General features: G+C 28.8%; 6 protein-coding genes across 12 annotated transcripts; 3 read left to right on the forward strand and 3 right to left on the reverse strand.

Annotated features, from left to right (window-relative positions):
- Window positions 1–451: 451 nt before the first annotated feature.
- Lamtor5 (Late endosomal/lysosomal adaptor, MAPK and MTOR activator 5) lies at window positions 452–1,663 on the forward strand. Its single transcript, XM_076318251.1, has 4 exons — window positions 452–622; window positions 880–941; window positions 1,018–1,132; window positions 1,310–1,663. The coding sequence occupies exons 1-4, from the start codon at window positions 588–590 to the stop codon at window positions 1,371–1,373; spliced, it is 276 nt and encodes a 91-aa protein (XP_076174366.1). The 5' UTR covers window positions 452–587; the 3' UTR covers window positions 1,374–1,663.
- Window positions 1,197–4,927, reverse strand: LOC143150177 (man(5)GlcNAc(2)-PP-dolichol translocation protein RFT1). 4 transcript variants are annotated; one of them, XM_076318244.1, is made up of 10 exons: window positions 4,673–4,927; window positions 4,354–4,548; window positions 3,983–4,139; window positions 3,511–3,713; window positions 3,241–3,427; window positions 2,890–3,174; window positions 2,701–2,832; window positions 2,497–2,628; window positions 1,919–2,419; window positions 1,198–1,835 (listed from the first exon to the last, which is right to left on the reverse strand). In XM_076318244.1, the coding sequence occupies exons 3-10, from the start codon at window positions 4,040–4,042 to the stop codon at window positions 1,677–1,679; spliced, it is 1,659 nt and encodes a 552-aa protein (XP_076174359.1). In that variant the 5' UTR covers window positions 4,043–4,139; window positions 4,354–4,548; window positions 4,673–4,927; the 3' UTR covers window positions 1,198–1,676. The 4 variants fall into 4 exon arrangements, with proteins under 4 accessions (XP_076174362.1, XP_076174359.1, XP_076174361.1 ...); XM_076318247.1 differs by lacking the exons at window positions 4,354–4,548; window positions 4,673–4,927 and having other exon boundaries at window positions 1,197–1,835; window positions 3,511–3,553; window positions 3,633–3,713; window positions 3,983–4,339; XM_076318246.1 differs by lacking the exon at window positions 4,673–4,927 and having other exon boundaries at window positions 4,354–4,555.
- LOC143150178 (mitochondrial S-adenosylmethionine carrier protein) lies at window positions 4,370–7,834 on the forward strand. The gene is made up of 8 exons (XM_076318248.1): window positions 4,370–4,558; window positions 4,742–4,844; window positions 5,531–5,687; window positions 5,759–5,868; window positions 6,039–6,279; window positions 6,347–6,485; window positions 6,561–6,795; window positions 6,882–7,834. The coding sequence occupies exons 2-7, from the start codon at window positions 4,779–4,781 to the stop codon at window positions 6,670–6,672; spliced, it is 825 nt and encodes a 274-aa protein (XP_076174363.1). The 5' UTR covers window positions 4,370–4,558; window positions 4,742–4,778; the 3' UTR covers window positions 6,673–6,795; window positions 6,882–7,834.
- LOC143150179 (ras-related protein Rab-24) lies at window positions 7,021–9,177 on the reverse strand. Of its 2 annotated transcripts, none has more exons than XM_076318249.1 (5): window positions 8,908–9,177; window positions 8,444–8,559; window positions 7,982–8,070; window positions 7,558–7,832; window positions 7,021–7,484 (listed from the first exon to the last, which is right to left on the reverse strand). In XM_076318249.1, the coding sequence occupies exons 1-5, from the start codon at window positions 8,924–8,926 to the stop codon at window positions 7,363–7,365; spliced, it is 621 nt and encodes a 206-aa protein (XP_076174364.1). In that variant the 5' UTR covers window positions 8,927–9,177; the 3' UTR covers window positions 7,021–7,362. The 2 variants fall into 2 exon arrangements, with proteins under 2 accessions (XP_076174364.1, XP_076174365.1); XM_076318250.1 differs by having other exon boundaries at window positions 7,022–7,484; window positions 8,677–9,176.
- A 442-nt stretch (window positions 9,178–9,619) lies between these two features.
- Spt3 (Transcription initiation protein Spt3) lies at window positions 9,620–14,709 on the forward strand. Of its 2 annotated transcripts, XR_012992873.1 has the most exons (8): window positions 9,620–9,823; window positions 9,915–10,145; window positions 10,226–10,540; window positions 10,611–10,798; window positions 10,876–11,029; window positions 13,081–14,150; window positions 14,279–14,368; window positions 14,463–14,709. XR_012992873.1 is itself a non-coding variant. In XM_076317420.1 (5 exons), exons 1-5 carry the CDS (start codon window positions 9,706–9,708, stop codon window positions 11,011–11,013), a joined length of 990 nt encoding a protein of 329 aa, XP_076173535.1. In that variant the 5' UTR covers window positions 9,621–9,705; the 3' UTR covers window positions 11,014–12,017. The 2 variants fall into 2 exon arrangements, 1 of the variants encoding a protein (XP_076173535.1); XM_076317420.1 differs by lacking the exons at window positions 13,081–14,150; window positions 14,279–14,368; window positions 14,463–14,709 and having other exon boundaries at window positions 9,621–9,823; window positions 10,876–12,017.
- LOC143149785 (WD repeat-containing protein 91) lies at window positions 10,582–14,842 on the reverse strand. 2 transcript variants are annotated; one of them, XM_076317419.1, is made up of 9 exons: window positions 14,712–14,842; window positions 14,295–14,498; window positions 13,796–14,060; window positions 13,599–13,714; window positions 13,247–13,434; window positions 12,854–13,169; window positions 12,666–12,787; window positions 11,933–12,587; window positions 10,582–11,842 (listed from the first exon to the last, which is right to left on the reverse strand). In XM_076317419.1, the coding sequence occupies exons 2-9, from the start codon at window positions 14,412–14,414 to the stop codon at window positions 11,693–11,695; spliced, it is 1,932 nt and encodes a 643-aa protein (XP_076173534.1). In that variant the 5' UTR covers window positions 14,415–14,498; window positions 14,712–14,842; the 3' UTR covers window positions 10,582–11,692. The 2 variants fall into 2 exon arrangements, with proteins under 2 accessions (XP_076173534.1, XP_076173533.1); XM_076317418.1 differs by lacking the exon at window positions 14,712–14,842 and having other exon boundaries at window positions 14,295–14,531.
- Window positions 14,843–15,239: the final 397 nt, after the last annotated feature.

Raw genomic sequence — 15,239 nt, forward strand, 5'->3', positions numbered from 1 at the left:
TTCGTTTAGTATCAAGCATTATAACGTTTTTTCATGATAACCTTTGTGATATCTTGCAGAATTACAGACATCGTTTAATTATAACCGAATATGCTAATGAATGATCTTCTACATATGTATATATGTTATTCATATGCAACACTATTGTTATAATATGAATTTGTGGTTGAATTATAATGTTATAAACATGAAAATTATAAAAATAAAATAATAAATAAAAAGAATGTTTATGACATGTATTGAATCATTTTTTCTTATCGCATTATGACTTCGTATTATCTAAAATTCTTCTTAATTCTTAATCTCCGAAGTAGAGTTACAAATATGTTTGTTGGAAACCTTTGCACGCTAAATTATTCTAATACTTGTTTTTGATACACCCCATACATACGATAATCGATAGTGAATTCTCAGCTAACGCAATATATCGAATGGTCTGTCAAACCTGTTGCGGCAGTTTCTGACTTATAAGACCATACACAACCGTGTATTAATGTTTCGTGGCAAGTACGTCAGATTGGATTACTTTCAATAAATATTTAATTTGTTACAAAAGCATTTCACAAATATTTCATCAAAACTGAAATATGGAGAGAAATTTAGAGAAAACACTAGATGATGTGTAAGTTGAGTCCAAAAACATTTTTTTCTTATGAAAGAAAGTGTACAAATCGATGTTTACATTATTACTTGCGAGGTTAATTTTTGTAAAATGTGATATTTTCATTAGCATATAATAATAGTGTTAATTTCTTGCACACTTTCGACGAGACAAATGATTACTCATTTAACCTTCACAATTACCTGAATTGTTTAATGTATAAGTATTAAGTATTCATTGATGAATAGTATTATACAGTCCAACATTTTTTTTTATAGAAATAATACTGATGGCATTATTGGTTGCGTTTTGGCTGATCATGCAGGATTATGTTTAGGAGGTATTTTCTTTAAACCATATTTAATATTTAATGTAGATATAAAATAATATATAAAAAATAATACAAATATTTATAGTCAAAGGAAATGCATCCACTGACAGTGCAGGGATAATTGCAGCTATTGCAGACCAAGTTGCCAAACTGGAACCTAAATCACCAGCTCCTACCATATGTCTTCAGAATGATAATAGGTAATAAAAAAAATTTTGTACAATTTAGCATTTTATGTTTAACATAATTATTAGAAAATTGACAAAGTTTAAACTATTAATCAAGGAATTTATTAAAACAATGTTGAAACTGAACAAGTTTTTTAAATAGAAAATTGTACTAAATTATAAATACAAAAAATATGAACAATTTTGTAGGATGTGCCTTATTCAACGTCAAGGTCCTGTAGTAGGTGCAATATATAAGGAAGTCTCTGTGTAAAATAATTACTGAAATTAATAATACTGGGTATATTTATGCCGAGTTCTATTACGTTTAGAATCATCCTGTTAATTATATATATATATATATAATTAACAATTAACATATATATATAAATAAACTCTGAATAAATAGTTTGTATGTAACTTCGTTAAGATAAGGGAACTTGCACTTGGTTGATTTGAACTATAACAGTATAGAAAATATGTAATTATTAAATTTTATAAGATTTACATAAGTTCTGCATTGCAGCATCTTTCATCATGTAAATATCAATAAATCATCATTGTTAAGAAGTTAAGGTCAGTCGCTTTTCTTGTGTCTGTTTCTTCTTTCATACCATTTATTTGTACCGAGCCTAATTAAATCATGATGCTCGTAGATCCAAGATACGAGTACGACTATAAACATTATCACACCAATAATTAGATGCAAAACTTTATCACTGGGAAAGAAGTAAGCCTAAAATGTACAAAATATAAAATATTAATGCAAACCTTTTTAATAATACATAAAAATAATAAATTATTGAATGATTTTCTTACATGAGATACATTGGTGACCAAAGCTGCAATAAGGAGAGAAGCAGAAAACGTTGGTTTTGGAACCAATCCACGTAATGGACGGTATATTGTATCTCTGTATCTTCTATTAATGAAAATAGTAGAATGCAAAATTCTTAAACTCATGTTTACACAATTTCCAAAAATAAAACCAACTGGTCCAAACCAAATTGCAAACAAGTATGATGCCCCTAAGAATGCAACTGATTCATAAATCATAATTAAGTTGCTTTTGTTTATAGTTGCACTATCTGCTGTAGCATTGGTGTAACATTCTGTTACTCCATTTATTCCCAAGAGTAAAATGGCCAAGCAATGTGCTCGCATTAAAAGTATTGGTAGATGAGAGGTTAATTTTGCACCACCATACAACCATAACAGAGTACTTGAATAAGACTGCCCGAATACCAAAACAACTAAACCAATAGACATAACAGCTGAACATAAATGTGCAAGAACATTTACACTTTCTTGGATTTTTACCTAAAATGTGCATACTTTATTAATTACTCCGTAGTAAGCAATATATGTTAAATTTTAATCTTTTGCCAATTACATACAGAATTTTGTTCATTAATTTGTTTATCTCGTTTGATCATTTGTGTAAAATAGAAATATCCACTTTCTTCTATTGGACGGAAAATAAATCTTGCTGCTAAAGAACCTAAATTATTCACAATTTCATATGTTCCCTTTACAAATAAGAAAATAATATTAATATTTAGAAAGAAAGTATAATTATGTACTTATCAGTAATTAAATACCTGTTCAGTGAATGTTAATACTGGCATTACTGTCATAATTAATCTTTCTCCTTCTGTCAAAATTTGTTTCAAAATCCCTTGTCTGAAGAAACTCCATGTAAGGATAGTTAACTTTTTGTCTAGATATGGTTCCTAAAAGATCATTATTTATATAGACACAATATACAGAAAATATACTATGAAACATACTTTGTTTTCTAGATGTCCAGGCAAGAAATCTTTTACAGTTTGAAATGGAAATTCTTTCACAACATATTCATCACTATTGTCTTTTAAGGACATTCTCCGCTTTAATTTACATTTATTCATTTGTTTAATATAATAATGAAAATACCCATAGTGACTAGTAGTATAAAATATTGCTGCAATTAATTGAGCTGCACCAAATGCAAACAATGCATTTTCTGGATTGTGAAGTATTAATGGTACGAATGTCACAGTACGAACAGCAATCATAATGGTGTCGAGTATGATCTAAAATATGAAATTGTCAACAGAATATTTTGAACTAATCAGAACAGTTTTAGGCTAAGTTCTTACTTTCAGCCTAACAAATAGAAATGCACTTGCAACCAATTGTACAATTAGAGATGATAATTCAATAATGCAAGATAAAGCAACTGCCCAAACTGCAAAAGTATAATATGGAGGTAGTGCTTCAGATACTGATAAGACATAAAGCCATATGTATCCAAACATAAGAGACATTACAAGACAAATAGGAACCCTGAAAAGATATTTAAACTTTTTATATCCTTGTTGAATGTAATAAATTATCTATTTTATGATAAATTAATTTTGAAAACTAACGTCATCCATAATAGATTAACAACTTGGGCCCAATTATGTTCTGCTGTGTTTGTTAAACATGCTTTCATAAATGGTTCTCGAGATAAAAACAAAATCATTGATTCCAACAACAATAGTCTTACATTTATAACTCCTAAAACTGCTCGACCCACATGTCGAACCACAAAAGCATTTAAAACAAAAGTAACACCTCGACATAATATCTACAAAAAAGATCATTATAATTGTATTCTACTCACATTATAATTTCGTGTAGACTTATTATATATTACTAAGTAAGACTTAATATATATTACTTTGAAAAAATAAATTTTCAAGCTTATCAATATCTAATTACAATAATTAGAGAGATTAAAGACAGTGACATGATTTACATTCATAAATATGATAAAAGTTTAATAATAGAGCTGAAACAATAGTCTTTATCATGAAATAGTACAGGAATTGTAACAGTTGCTATTTGGTAAAATACCTGAAACACAATATTGAAGGAAGCATTTTCCAAGCTGCTTTTCAAAATGTTTTGTGACATTTCTATGGATAATTAAGCAAAAGTGCAAATCTTTCGAGATTCCCGCCCAAAGAAGTGACAACGAAATTTCGAGGTTATATGAACACTTTAATAATACCTAAAACATCAAGTTAATCATTTTTTGAACATTTTCTTTGCGCTCCCGACTGACCAGAATGCTGTTAATATAAAAGCCACGAATTTCCTCATACTACATCTAACGACTTCCACGACGTAATTGTGTCGCGATCCCCTATATCTTAATATCGTATCTAGTAATTTTCTGTCATGAATCTTCATCTATTCTTGAATTCTCGCTAGTGAGAAAATACCTTCAAAACAAAAGCTTTTCCTAACCCAGAGGACACTAGTTCTTTAAAGTACACAAGATTAGGTTAGGTTTTACTAGCAAGATACGAGAGTAGAATCAAGAATTACAGTTGAAGCAGACGATAATTAACTTGTGATGTAGTTACATAATAAGCACACGTGCTCTTTGACTCCACATGGCAATTTCGTTAACGTATCTAAAAAATGGTAAAATGTTAAAATATTGTATTAATGTTGTACTATTATTCCCGATAATTGTATTGAATATTCTGCCAAAAGATTATTTGATGGTTAACTTTTTATTTAAACAATGATTCTTACTTGTCAATTCAATGACGTCTTTAGTTCGTTTTATTACTGCGTCTCAAATTTCATCGTTTTTACTTGAAGATGTTAACGTGATAAAAAAATATCATTCCAACCAGAAATGGTGCATCAAAATAATTCTGCAGAAAGCGTGGACATGAAGAATGCTTTGCTCGCATCGCTTACTGTAAGTATAAAATATGTATATGCATATCATTGATTGGCACGTATGCATCAGTCACTAAATCACTAATCACACGTATTAATTTTGTATTATTCGGTGCCAATAGACTTATAGTAATTATTCGATAATTTTTTCAAGTGTTTATCTCTTCCATTGACTTACAAATTGTTTGGATTAGAAATACATAACGTACATCATGAACGCGCGCGCACACACACACACACACAATGTATATATATGTATATGTGTAATGGCAAATTTATCAAACTTTAAATATAAATTATTTACATTCCAGTAAAAGATCCTTTAGTGTCTTTTACCTCCAGTAAAATTGGATAATAATCCAATAATATATTTATGTATAATACTTTTTAATTACGTTTTTATAAACATAAATACATAAATTCGTCATAATTATTATATTTTGTAAAATTGCACAAAAATATTACAAATTAAAAAAATTTTTCCTATTAAAAAAAAATGCTTTGTTGTAAAAGAGAAACAACATACTTTACAATTTTGAAAATTTTATCTTTGTAAAAAAGTTATTCTTATAATTTTACTTAAGTGATTTTTTTATCATCAGTAATCAATTTTAATTTTAGATGACTCTTTCTATATATCTATACATATTATATGTATTTCATGTGTATAAAGTAGTATAAAAAATTATTTTGAATTCATGACAGTCGGGTGCCATCGCAGGAGTTCTTTGTGATATGACATTTTTTCCTTTGGATACCCTTAAAACACGTTTACAAAGCCAACATGGTTTCAATAAATCTGGTGGTTTCAAACAATTATATAAGGGCTTAGGTCCTGTGTTAATAGGATCTGCCCCATCGGGTAAATTTTGATTAAGTCAATTTTTTACACTGACAGAAACGCTTTTATATCAATAAATGTGTTACTTACAGCTGCCTTATTTTTTATAACTTACGAAGGAATGAAAGAAGTTTTTCAACCTCGCGTACCCCAACAGTATCACTCTTTTATACATATGACCGCCGCGGCATTGGGAGAAATGGTATAATTGTTTTACTAATATAGATTTAGAAAGTATCAAGATATTTTATAATTTTTAATTTTATTAATACCATTAACATAATTTTCTTAGACACTTTTTAGAATCTTATTATTTTAAGAATACAGTGAAGTGATTTATATCACTTAAGTACTTTGAAATTTTACTAACAGATCGCATGCCTTATTCGAGTACCGGTAGAGGTAGTGAAACAAAGGAAACAAGCATTTTTAAATGATAAACACAGATTACCACTAAGAACTTTATATCGTGGTTATGAAAGTACTGTTCTTCGAGATCTACCATTTGGTTTTGTTCAAATGCCGCTTTGGGAATATTTTAAACTCTATTGGACAAGACACGTAGAACGTGAATGTACACCTATTGAAAGCGCTGCCTGTGGATCAGTGTCAGGTAGAAAAATTAAGTTATAGTGTATTTTTAAATATTGCAACAAAATATTTATTATGGATTTTTTTAGTGGCTATATCAGCAGCTATAACAACGCCTTTAGACGTTGCAAAAACTAGAATTATGTTGTCAAATACATCTGCGGATAAGAAGGCAGTCAAAATATCTGTAATGTTAAAAGAAGTCTATCGGGAATCTGGGACCAAAGGGTAAATGATAAACCAATTTTTTGTTTAAAATCATAATTTGTTAGTATACAAATAATTGCTGATGAATGTTTTCAGACTTTTTGCAGGTTTTCTTCCAAGAGTAGGCAGTTTTACTATTAGTGGATTTGTATTTTTTGGTATTTATGAGAAAGTTAAAGAAATTTGTATAGCAGTTTTTCCGCCATAGTATTATAAAAGATAAGTATGGTGGCAAATGCATTTCTTGCCAAATACATGATATTGCCTAGCCAAATGTATCACAATGGATATTTGTACCAAGGCATTCATTAATAGGGATTTAAAACAAAAGGTAATGTTAATGTAATAAAAATTTTTGCAAGTACCTCAGTTTTTTAAATAACAATACTTTATTCTGTGTAATATTTTTTATTGTAGCTCTCAAAAAGGATCCAGATTCATGTTGCAATAAATTTTCTTATGCTAAAAGAAGACATATAATGAAATATAAGGCAAATTTAAACATTTTTGCACTTCACATTTTTATCAATGTTAATAACACCATGTGCTATAGATTTTAATAAATTTTGTCCTCAATATCAAATAGTTAAAAATTACATTTTAAAAAGTATATTGCCTGTTTATAAATTATTAAGATAATCTGAATGTACCACAGTTTTTCTCAAAAATGTAAGATTTATAACAAAGTAAAACAGTATTAAACAAATGTAATGTAAGTATGTATATTTAAAAATAACTTTCAAGGGTAGAATCTTCCTTTATATGTATGTGCAATTATGTATCAAGACAATGTATATCAATCTACATTAGCAACATATACTTATGCGAAGCAAACGTAATGTACAAAAGATATATATAAGATATAAGAGATTTATGACAATTTTTAATACTGATTTTGTTATATCAACGAACACCAATATGTTCTTTTAGGCTCTTTACTTATTTTAATTGTCTCTTTCAGCTTTTCTACATTCTCTGGATCAGACATAAAGTCTTGCGCAATTTCATTAAACAACTCAGCTATAAAAAATAAGCTAATAAATATATAAAATGTTACAGTTTTGGTGCAAGTGTAATACATGTATATCCTTACCAACATTTTCCCCAGTTTTACTAGATGTTATAAAGAATTTAGCTTGTATGCCTGTAGCATATGTTTCTACAACATGTATTTCAGGAGATGAAAGTGCATCTTGCTCTAAGATATCCTTTTTTGTACCACAAATATATATTTTACATTCCTCTTCAATATTTCTAAGTTCCCCTATCCAGAATTTTGCTTTTTGAAATGTATCTAATTTTGTAATATCATAACACACTACAGCAGCTTTTGCTCCACGGTAATATATTCTAGTCATTGCATCATATCTATAAAATATGTTATTAGGAGCAAAACAATAATTTAATAATGAGAAATATTTTTAATATATTCCAATTTTCAATATTTATTTGAAATTCTTGTATTAAACAATTATTGGTACAACAATGAAAACATTTAATTTACTATGACTGCTTACTTTTCGCAGCCTGCTGTATCCCATATTCCCATAACAAACTTTTCTCCATCATATTGTATTTGTTTTGCTGCAAATGCAGCACCTATAGTCTAAAGAAAGCATAACTGTGTTAATTTGTTTTATGGTGCATCCTGTAGCCCTAAATAATTCTCAGCACAAATTTTAATAACTATTTAAAATATTCCTTCCATGCTACAGACAGAGAAACAAGAAAAACTAAATTAATATAATCCTAGAGCAACAAAGTTTTTTGTAATTTGCACAAAATTGAATAATAGCAGTTCTATAACATCCCTTATAAAAACTTCATACAAATTTGTTTTAAATTATTATGTTCTCACAAAATAAACATAATCAATGTATTCATTATAAATTTAGCAAGAATTGTATGAATCGTTTGTTAGGATGAATACGTAAAATAATAATTTCGTACATATTATATATTTCAGTAGATACACTTACATTTTGATAAGAGAGACTTTCGTTAAATTTTTCATTTACGAAACGTTCCATAAGGCTTGTTTTTCCTACAGCTGCTTTACCCAATAAAACAACTTTCAAATCAACCCGCCTCATGCCTAAATAATGTTGAAACTTTTAAAATACACAAGTACTCTAATAAAATAAATACTATCCTCTTTTGCAACATTTAGGTTACACTAATCACGATATATACTCTATTGGTGATTACTCACTTATTAATATTGAAATTTAAAGGTTTGTTTTTCAATTGGTACGAATATTATTATTAATGATTCTGCGTAATGTGTTTAAAAATGGCAATGTATTTGATACATCAAGTAATCGATGACAAAAATTCGTGCCGTATCAGTTAAAAGTCTCAATCCCTTCATTAAGTAAATACTTAAGGATGGTTCAAACACGTCCAGTAATTTCATTGAAAGATGAGTAACTTAATAACTCACTATCTACAACGTTCACCATTCGACGATTTTAATGTAGCCGCTGATAATGTCTATCGAAGTATGATGCCTTATATGTACATATATACATTGTTTTCTTAGCACTATACTGTAACACTTCTAGTTAGACCTCTTACTTGTTTCTTCAGTCCTTAAATGACCAGTATTCAATAAACGTCTTTCTTATAATTTTTAGTTTTGTTTTTATTGTTATTGTTCCTTTTTGTTATTTTTATTACTCTGTTATATTGCAAAATAAAATTTAACATCATTCAAAAATAAAATTTAATATCATTCAAAAAGAAAATAATCAAAAAAACACGATATTCACAGAAAATGAAATTATGCAAAAAAAATTGATATATTTTTGAACAATAAATCTGAAAAGAAATCAGCGTTACAGTAGATGGTGTTTGTATTTTGTAATAGGTTATCAATCTTGTAAACAAATTATCACTTATTAAATGTGTACTATATGTTATTTAAATACAATGTGAAAAATATTGTTTATATATATGATACGTATCTTATTAAAATTTATTCTTTGAATTAATAAACTATTATCTATATACACATATATGTATAGGAAACAATAACCGATCATAATTTATTTCTAATTATTTAGTAGCTAATAAAGATCGCTATATTTATAGTACAGGCGGCGTTCCTAACGATAAAACATCTAAATTTGTAGAAAAATAGTTCCCGTTTTCACAGTTAGGTGTCTCATATCTCACGTATAATACATAACCTGATCGCTATTAAGAGTACATAGTTTGTAAAACGTTTTTCTCTGTTTCTATGCTATTATTTTTAAACAAGTTCAGTAACTTGTTAGAAATAATGGCTGAATCAACATTTTCTAAGTCAACGAATGACTCTCAATTCGTTCGAAACGAACCTATGAATTATACTGCTGGTATTTATAACATCAAATTTGTACAATAAATTTTGTGACATTTGAAATTGGTATATTGAAAGGTTGTTCATATGTGTGTAACATTTTACAGAAATTCGACAAATGATGCATGGATTTGGAGATAGTAGCGAACCATTAGTCGAATCTGCAAAAATCGTAGAAGAAGTTGTTTTGCAACAAATGAGAACAATCGTAAAGAAAGCATGCGAGGTTTCTTACCTTCGTGGAAATTCAAAAAAGGGTTCTCATATTTCTGCAGAAGACTTGATTTTTTTGTTACGTAAAGATAAAGTGAAGTTACAGAGAATTATAAGATATATAGGTAAGCTTAATATTAAATTTTGATCAAAAGTCAGTGAATTTGGTGTTAAAATTATACTTTTGTTCTATTATGTTTTACAGAATTAAAAGAGTATAAATCTTCATTGCACAAAGTGTTAGAAAGTGATTTACCTGAGGATATTATGAATAATGAACATTTGGAAGGGTCCAAAAATAAGGGACCATTTCATTCTTTTCTTAGTCAAATCGATAATACTGGTGAACTCCTTGAAGATGCATCCACCATAGATGAAATTAAACAACAAAGATGTATTCGTGCTGAAATTATGACAAGATCTATGGATGAAGCTAGATATTTAAAATTTAGTAAAGCACGTAATACATCTTTTGCAAATAAAAATCGACACAAATTTAGTGATTGGCTTTCAGGAGACAGTGAGTGTTCAAATGGAAAAACAAATTATATTAAATAATTTGGAATCTTAAATGTTTAAAATTTTTTTAGGTGATATAACAATAACGAAACAAGCATACACAATTTTGGGATATTTAGCATATGAATCAGTAGCACAAATTGTAGATTTAGCATTATTAGTAAGGCAAGACCAAAATAAGATCTATGGAGATGCTATAGATCGGCTTAGACTTAGTTACGTGAATCCATATACTTATAAACCATATTATCATGGCAAAGTTTGTATTATTTGTATACAATCTTAAAGACATAAAATAGAAAAATATAAAGAGCTTATGTACCTTTTGTTAATTAGGTTGCTGTAACAAAATCAATAACACCTGCAGAAATAATTGAAGCTCTTAGGCGATATTGGTCTCCACAATTAGATATGACAGGTCCATTCAACCGTTGGTCAATGAGAAAACCACATTTAAAACTTCTTTGCTGTTAAGGTAGATTCCAGAAGGGTAAGAATTAGTTTCATAATACAAGCAAGACATTTTATTATCTTGCACAAAAAAATTGAAATCTGAAATGCTTTACACACTAAAAGTATTTTGTCTGACTTTAAATTTAGCACATTAAATTAATAATATAGGGATATTTTAAAATTGACCAATGTTTATTGACATGTTCCTGTACCTCTTACACATATAACTTAGATTTCTAATTTTAGATTTACACATGACCACTACTACACAAATTAGTATAATTTAATTTTCTTTACAAAATTTTCCAGTCATGTGATCTATTAAGAACCTGATATTTATAGATATAGTATGTATCCTTTTTTACAATACAATTACAGTATTTTCTGTATATTTTACAATTTGTAGTCCCTGATTCGAATTTAAAGATAGGATTATAATACAATTGGCTTTGCAGTAATTATGATACGTTTGTATTCATTGTACTCTTCATAAAATACTTGGATCTTTTCTTTAATATTATGATACTCTGAATGTGTCATTTTAATGGAATATTATTAGATTTCATCATTTAATATTATGACTGTAAAACTTTTTCTTATCATAAAATATGCTACGTATTTAGTATCTACAAATTTGAGCTAATCTTATCAACTTCACGTCATTTTATGAATTCACACAGATACTAATTTTGCTCTTGCATCATGGTGAAAGCAATGACGATACTCTTACTTTCCCTTCAGCACCACCCGTTATACAAGTCCCAGATTGATTGGCAGTAGACCAGTCACAACATAATGTACCTTTGTGTCCACCTAATTCTAAGACTTTAGCTTGTGCACCTGGTGGCATCTACACAAAATTTATATTTAATATTATTTTAAAAACACAATTACTAACTTTTTCAATTAACAATATACAGTGAAAGTTATATACACATACTTTGTATATGTTTCCTCCAGTTTGTGTACAGAGTAACATATAATTACCGCTTTGATCGAAAGTAAATAATTTTCCATGGACCGTATTTTTTTCTACCTTAATTTTTGTCTCCCATAAAATCTTTCCTGAGTGATTCAAACTCCTTTGACACAATTTTCCATCTTCACTTTGTGTACAAATGTTCGTGTAATCGTTAATTAGTTCTATATCAATAACTGGACTCGAGTGACAATTGATATTATCAATGATTTCATTTCGTCTCAAGTCATGTATTAAAATATTTCCATTAGATAATCCCGTAATAAGAAGTTGTCCATTATGGTTAAACGCGGAACATAAAGCAGTTATGTTTCGCTCCATTGGTAAAGTCCTTTCTAACTTTCTTGTTTTTATGTCGTACAATAGCAGTCTTCCTTCGTTCGAGTCTGATACAGAACATATAAACGTGGATTCCGTCGGATTGCAGAGTAAAGTAATAATTCGGGAATTCTCATGTTGAATATCCCATAGAGTTTTACAATCACGGGTATCGTGTAATTGAATCAAACCATTATTATCACCGTGTAAAAAATAACGTTCATTTTTTGATATCCAGTCTAAGGCAGTTATAGCTTTGTTTGAGTTTGCTGTGGCAGAGATATATGTAGTTACAGTCCTATTCGATAAACAAAATTAGATTAAAGCAACTATCAACGAGTTAAATATTCGTATTATAAATATTCAAAATAATTACTTTGGTGATGGTATCGGAGTCCACACTTTGATGATGCCATCTGCATCGCCTGTAGCAACGTACGAACCGCTTGCATTGCTTTTACATTGTATTATCGACGTTTTGTGCTCTGTGTACTCTTCCTACAAATTATTTCCTGTTATATGAAATTTGTAAAACATCTGCTATGTAAGCAAATGTTCTTTTACCTGGCTTAGAAGAATATAAGTAGAATCAATCTTATCTTTAGCTTTTCGTTCGGCTACCGCGTCGATAGATGAATCCCTTTTCCTAGAGCTAGTTAATCTTGAATCACAGCTAATGCTTCTTTTGGTAACAGTTTCAGACTTACTGATTGAACTCAATTTTCCCTTTGTGTTTGTTCTCTTTGATGGTGCTGCTTCAAGTTCCACAACTCTTCTTGCACTTGTTGTAGATTTCCTACTTAATATTGGACTGGAGCCGCCGCCTATATTTCTTATAAGATTCCTTAGAGTTTTGGGATTTTCTAATAAGGGAGATTCTCTGTTTAAATAATAAACACAAAACATTAATATAAAATAATGTTATTTTTAGTATGTACTGATAGACATAATACTTACTGTGCTATTATATAAAAATCATCCATGATTGGTGGATGTTGAGGAGCTGGTCCTGGATTTACGTCCATTACATTATCTATTTTAACAGAATCACTTAAACGTTGCCTCAGAGCTTCATTTTCTTCTTGCAGTCGTTTTAACTTATTTGTATCCTCGTCTATTGTAAGCAGTGTTGGGAGTGGCATACACTGTAATATTAAAATATTAATAATTTAATTATATAATTAAAAATTTCTTTAGATAATATATTTTTATCAATACAATTATAATTTCAAATAAAAATTTGGAGACAATATCAAAAGAATAAAACTTGTAATGTAAAAGACCAAGATGCAAAATACCTTTCACCTACTTGGAAAATGGTAGCAAGAAAATTGTGCAGGGACAGTAACATAGTGTCTTGCCATTGTCTACTAAAATGTGCAGAGTAGACTGGATTGTCTTCAGGATTTTTAACAAATGGCAATGCTGTAATATAACGAATACTTAATGTAGGAAATGCTTCTCTCTACAATTTTAAATAAAAAAGGAAATAATTATGGAACTTACCAAACCACTCTTTCCATTCTGAATGCCCTTGTAGTTCTGGTGTCATTTTTACAAAAAACTCTTGAATTCGATCTTGTTTATTATTTACTGCTGCATTTACCAAATACATTTTTAGAACAGCATTCTCTAATTTCCGTACAGCTGGTGTAAAGTGACTTTCCAATCGAGAAAACATTCTTATATCCAAATGTCCCCATAGTTCTCTTAAGGATGCTAAGTCATAACTATACACATATTGCATCAATTGATCGACAATTTTGTCAACCTGGTAACAAACAATAAAAAAAAATTTGACAGAATATTAAATCAGCTGTGTATGATACAAGATTGACTGTAACAACAAATCTGTTCAAAAGTGAGTAATGCAAATACTATTTGTTCTAGAAATCAATTATAATATTCAGTAATTTTTTATAATAGTTCTTTATCAACCACAATGTTTGTAAAACATTGTTTTTGTATATTTTTCTCTTTTTATCGCAGTTTCTTTCATTCTCACCCTGAAGCCTTTCTCTTTCTCGGCTTTTAAGTCATTATCAAAAGCTTTCAAGGTTTGACTGAAGCCTCTGAAGAGTAAGTACTCTTTGACTAATTCATCCACATACTGAATGTGAGACATTTTCCCTCGATTCTCTTCAAAATATCTACTCTCTTCTTAAATTGACAGGCGTATGTTGTCATCCTTTAGCCATTTCGATCCCTGCTGAATATGCAACAAACTTTTGTTATCGTCTGACAGACAATGCTGCCAACATTAACGCACCTTCAATTATTCTAAATAAAAAACACTGAATATTGTCTAAAACATTCAATTACTTGTTTCTTTCGGAAACTTGTAGCAGAAAATTTAACATTTAAAGAATATAAATATATTGTACGGATTAATTTGTATTTTCTACAGTGATGAGCTACTTACTATTTAAATAAAGAATGTATGATAAGATTAATTGTTTTGACAACATTAACGTAAATCTGACCATGAAATATGTTTTTATCACTTAAAAATATAAATTTCTTAAGACGAGGTACAGAATATGTAAATCTATTTAGAAATATGCAGTATATCATTTCACATATCATATTATTATAGATATTTTATATTACGGAAATTACTGTTACACGATCTGAAATACTGACCTTATAAAATAGTGGTATTGAAGCGACCTCTTTGCTTAAGAACGGTGATTCTAAGAATTATATTTAAATACACCACTGAAATTAATAAACGTAGAACTCATTTAGGAATGAATTAATTTAAACAAATCAGAGTTACAATTTCTACCCTCCTGTATTTTTTAAATTATTGTTACAATGTACATTGTAACATATTGTAATAATTATTTATACATTATATATTCTTAATTAATCATCAAAAAATGAATAAATGATTACTTAATTGTTTTTCAACTGTAGTTTTAAGATATGAAAAGTAATAATTATTTAT

Source organism: Ptiloglossa arizonensis, chromosome 8 (assembly GCF_051014685.1).
Source record: "Ptiloglossa arizonensis isolate GNS036 chromosome 8, iyPtiAriz1_principal, whole genome shotgun sequence".
Taxonomy (NCBI): domain Eukaryota; kingdom Metazoa; phylum Arthropoda; class Insecta; order Hymenoptera; family Colletidae; genus Ptiloglossa; species Ptiloglossa arizonensis.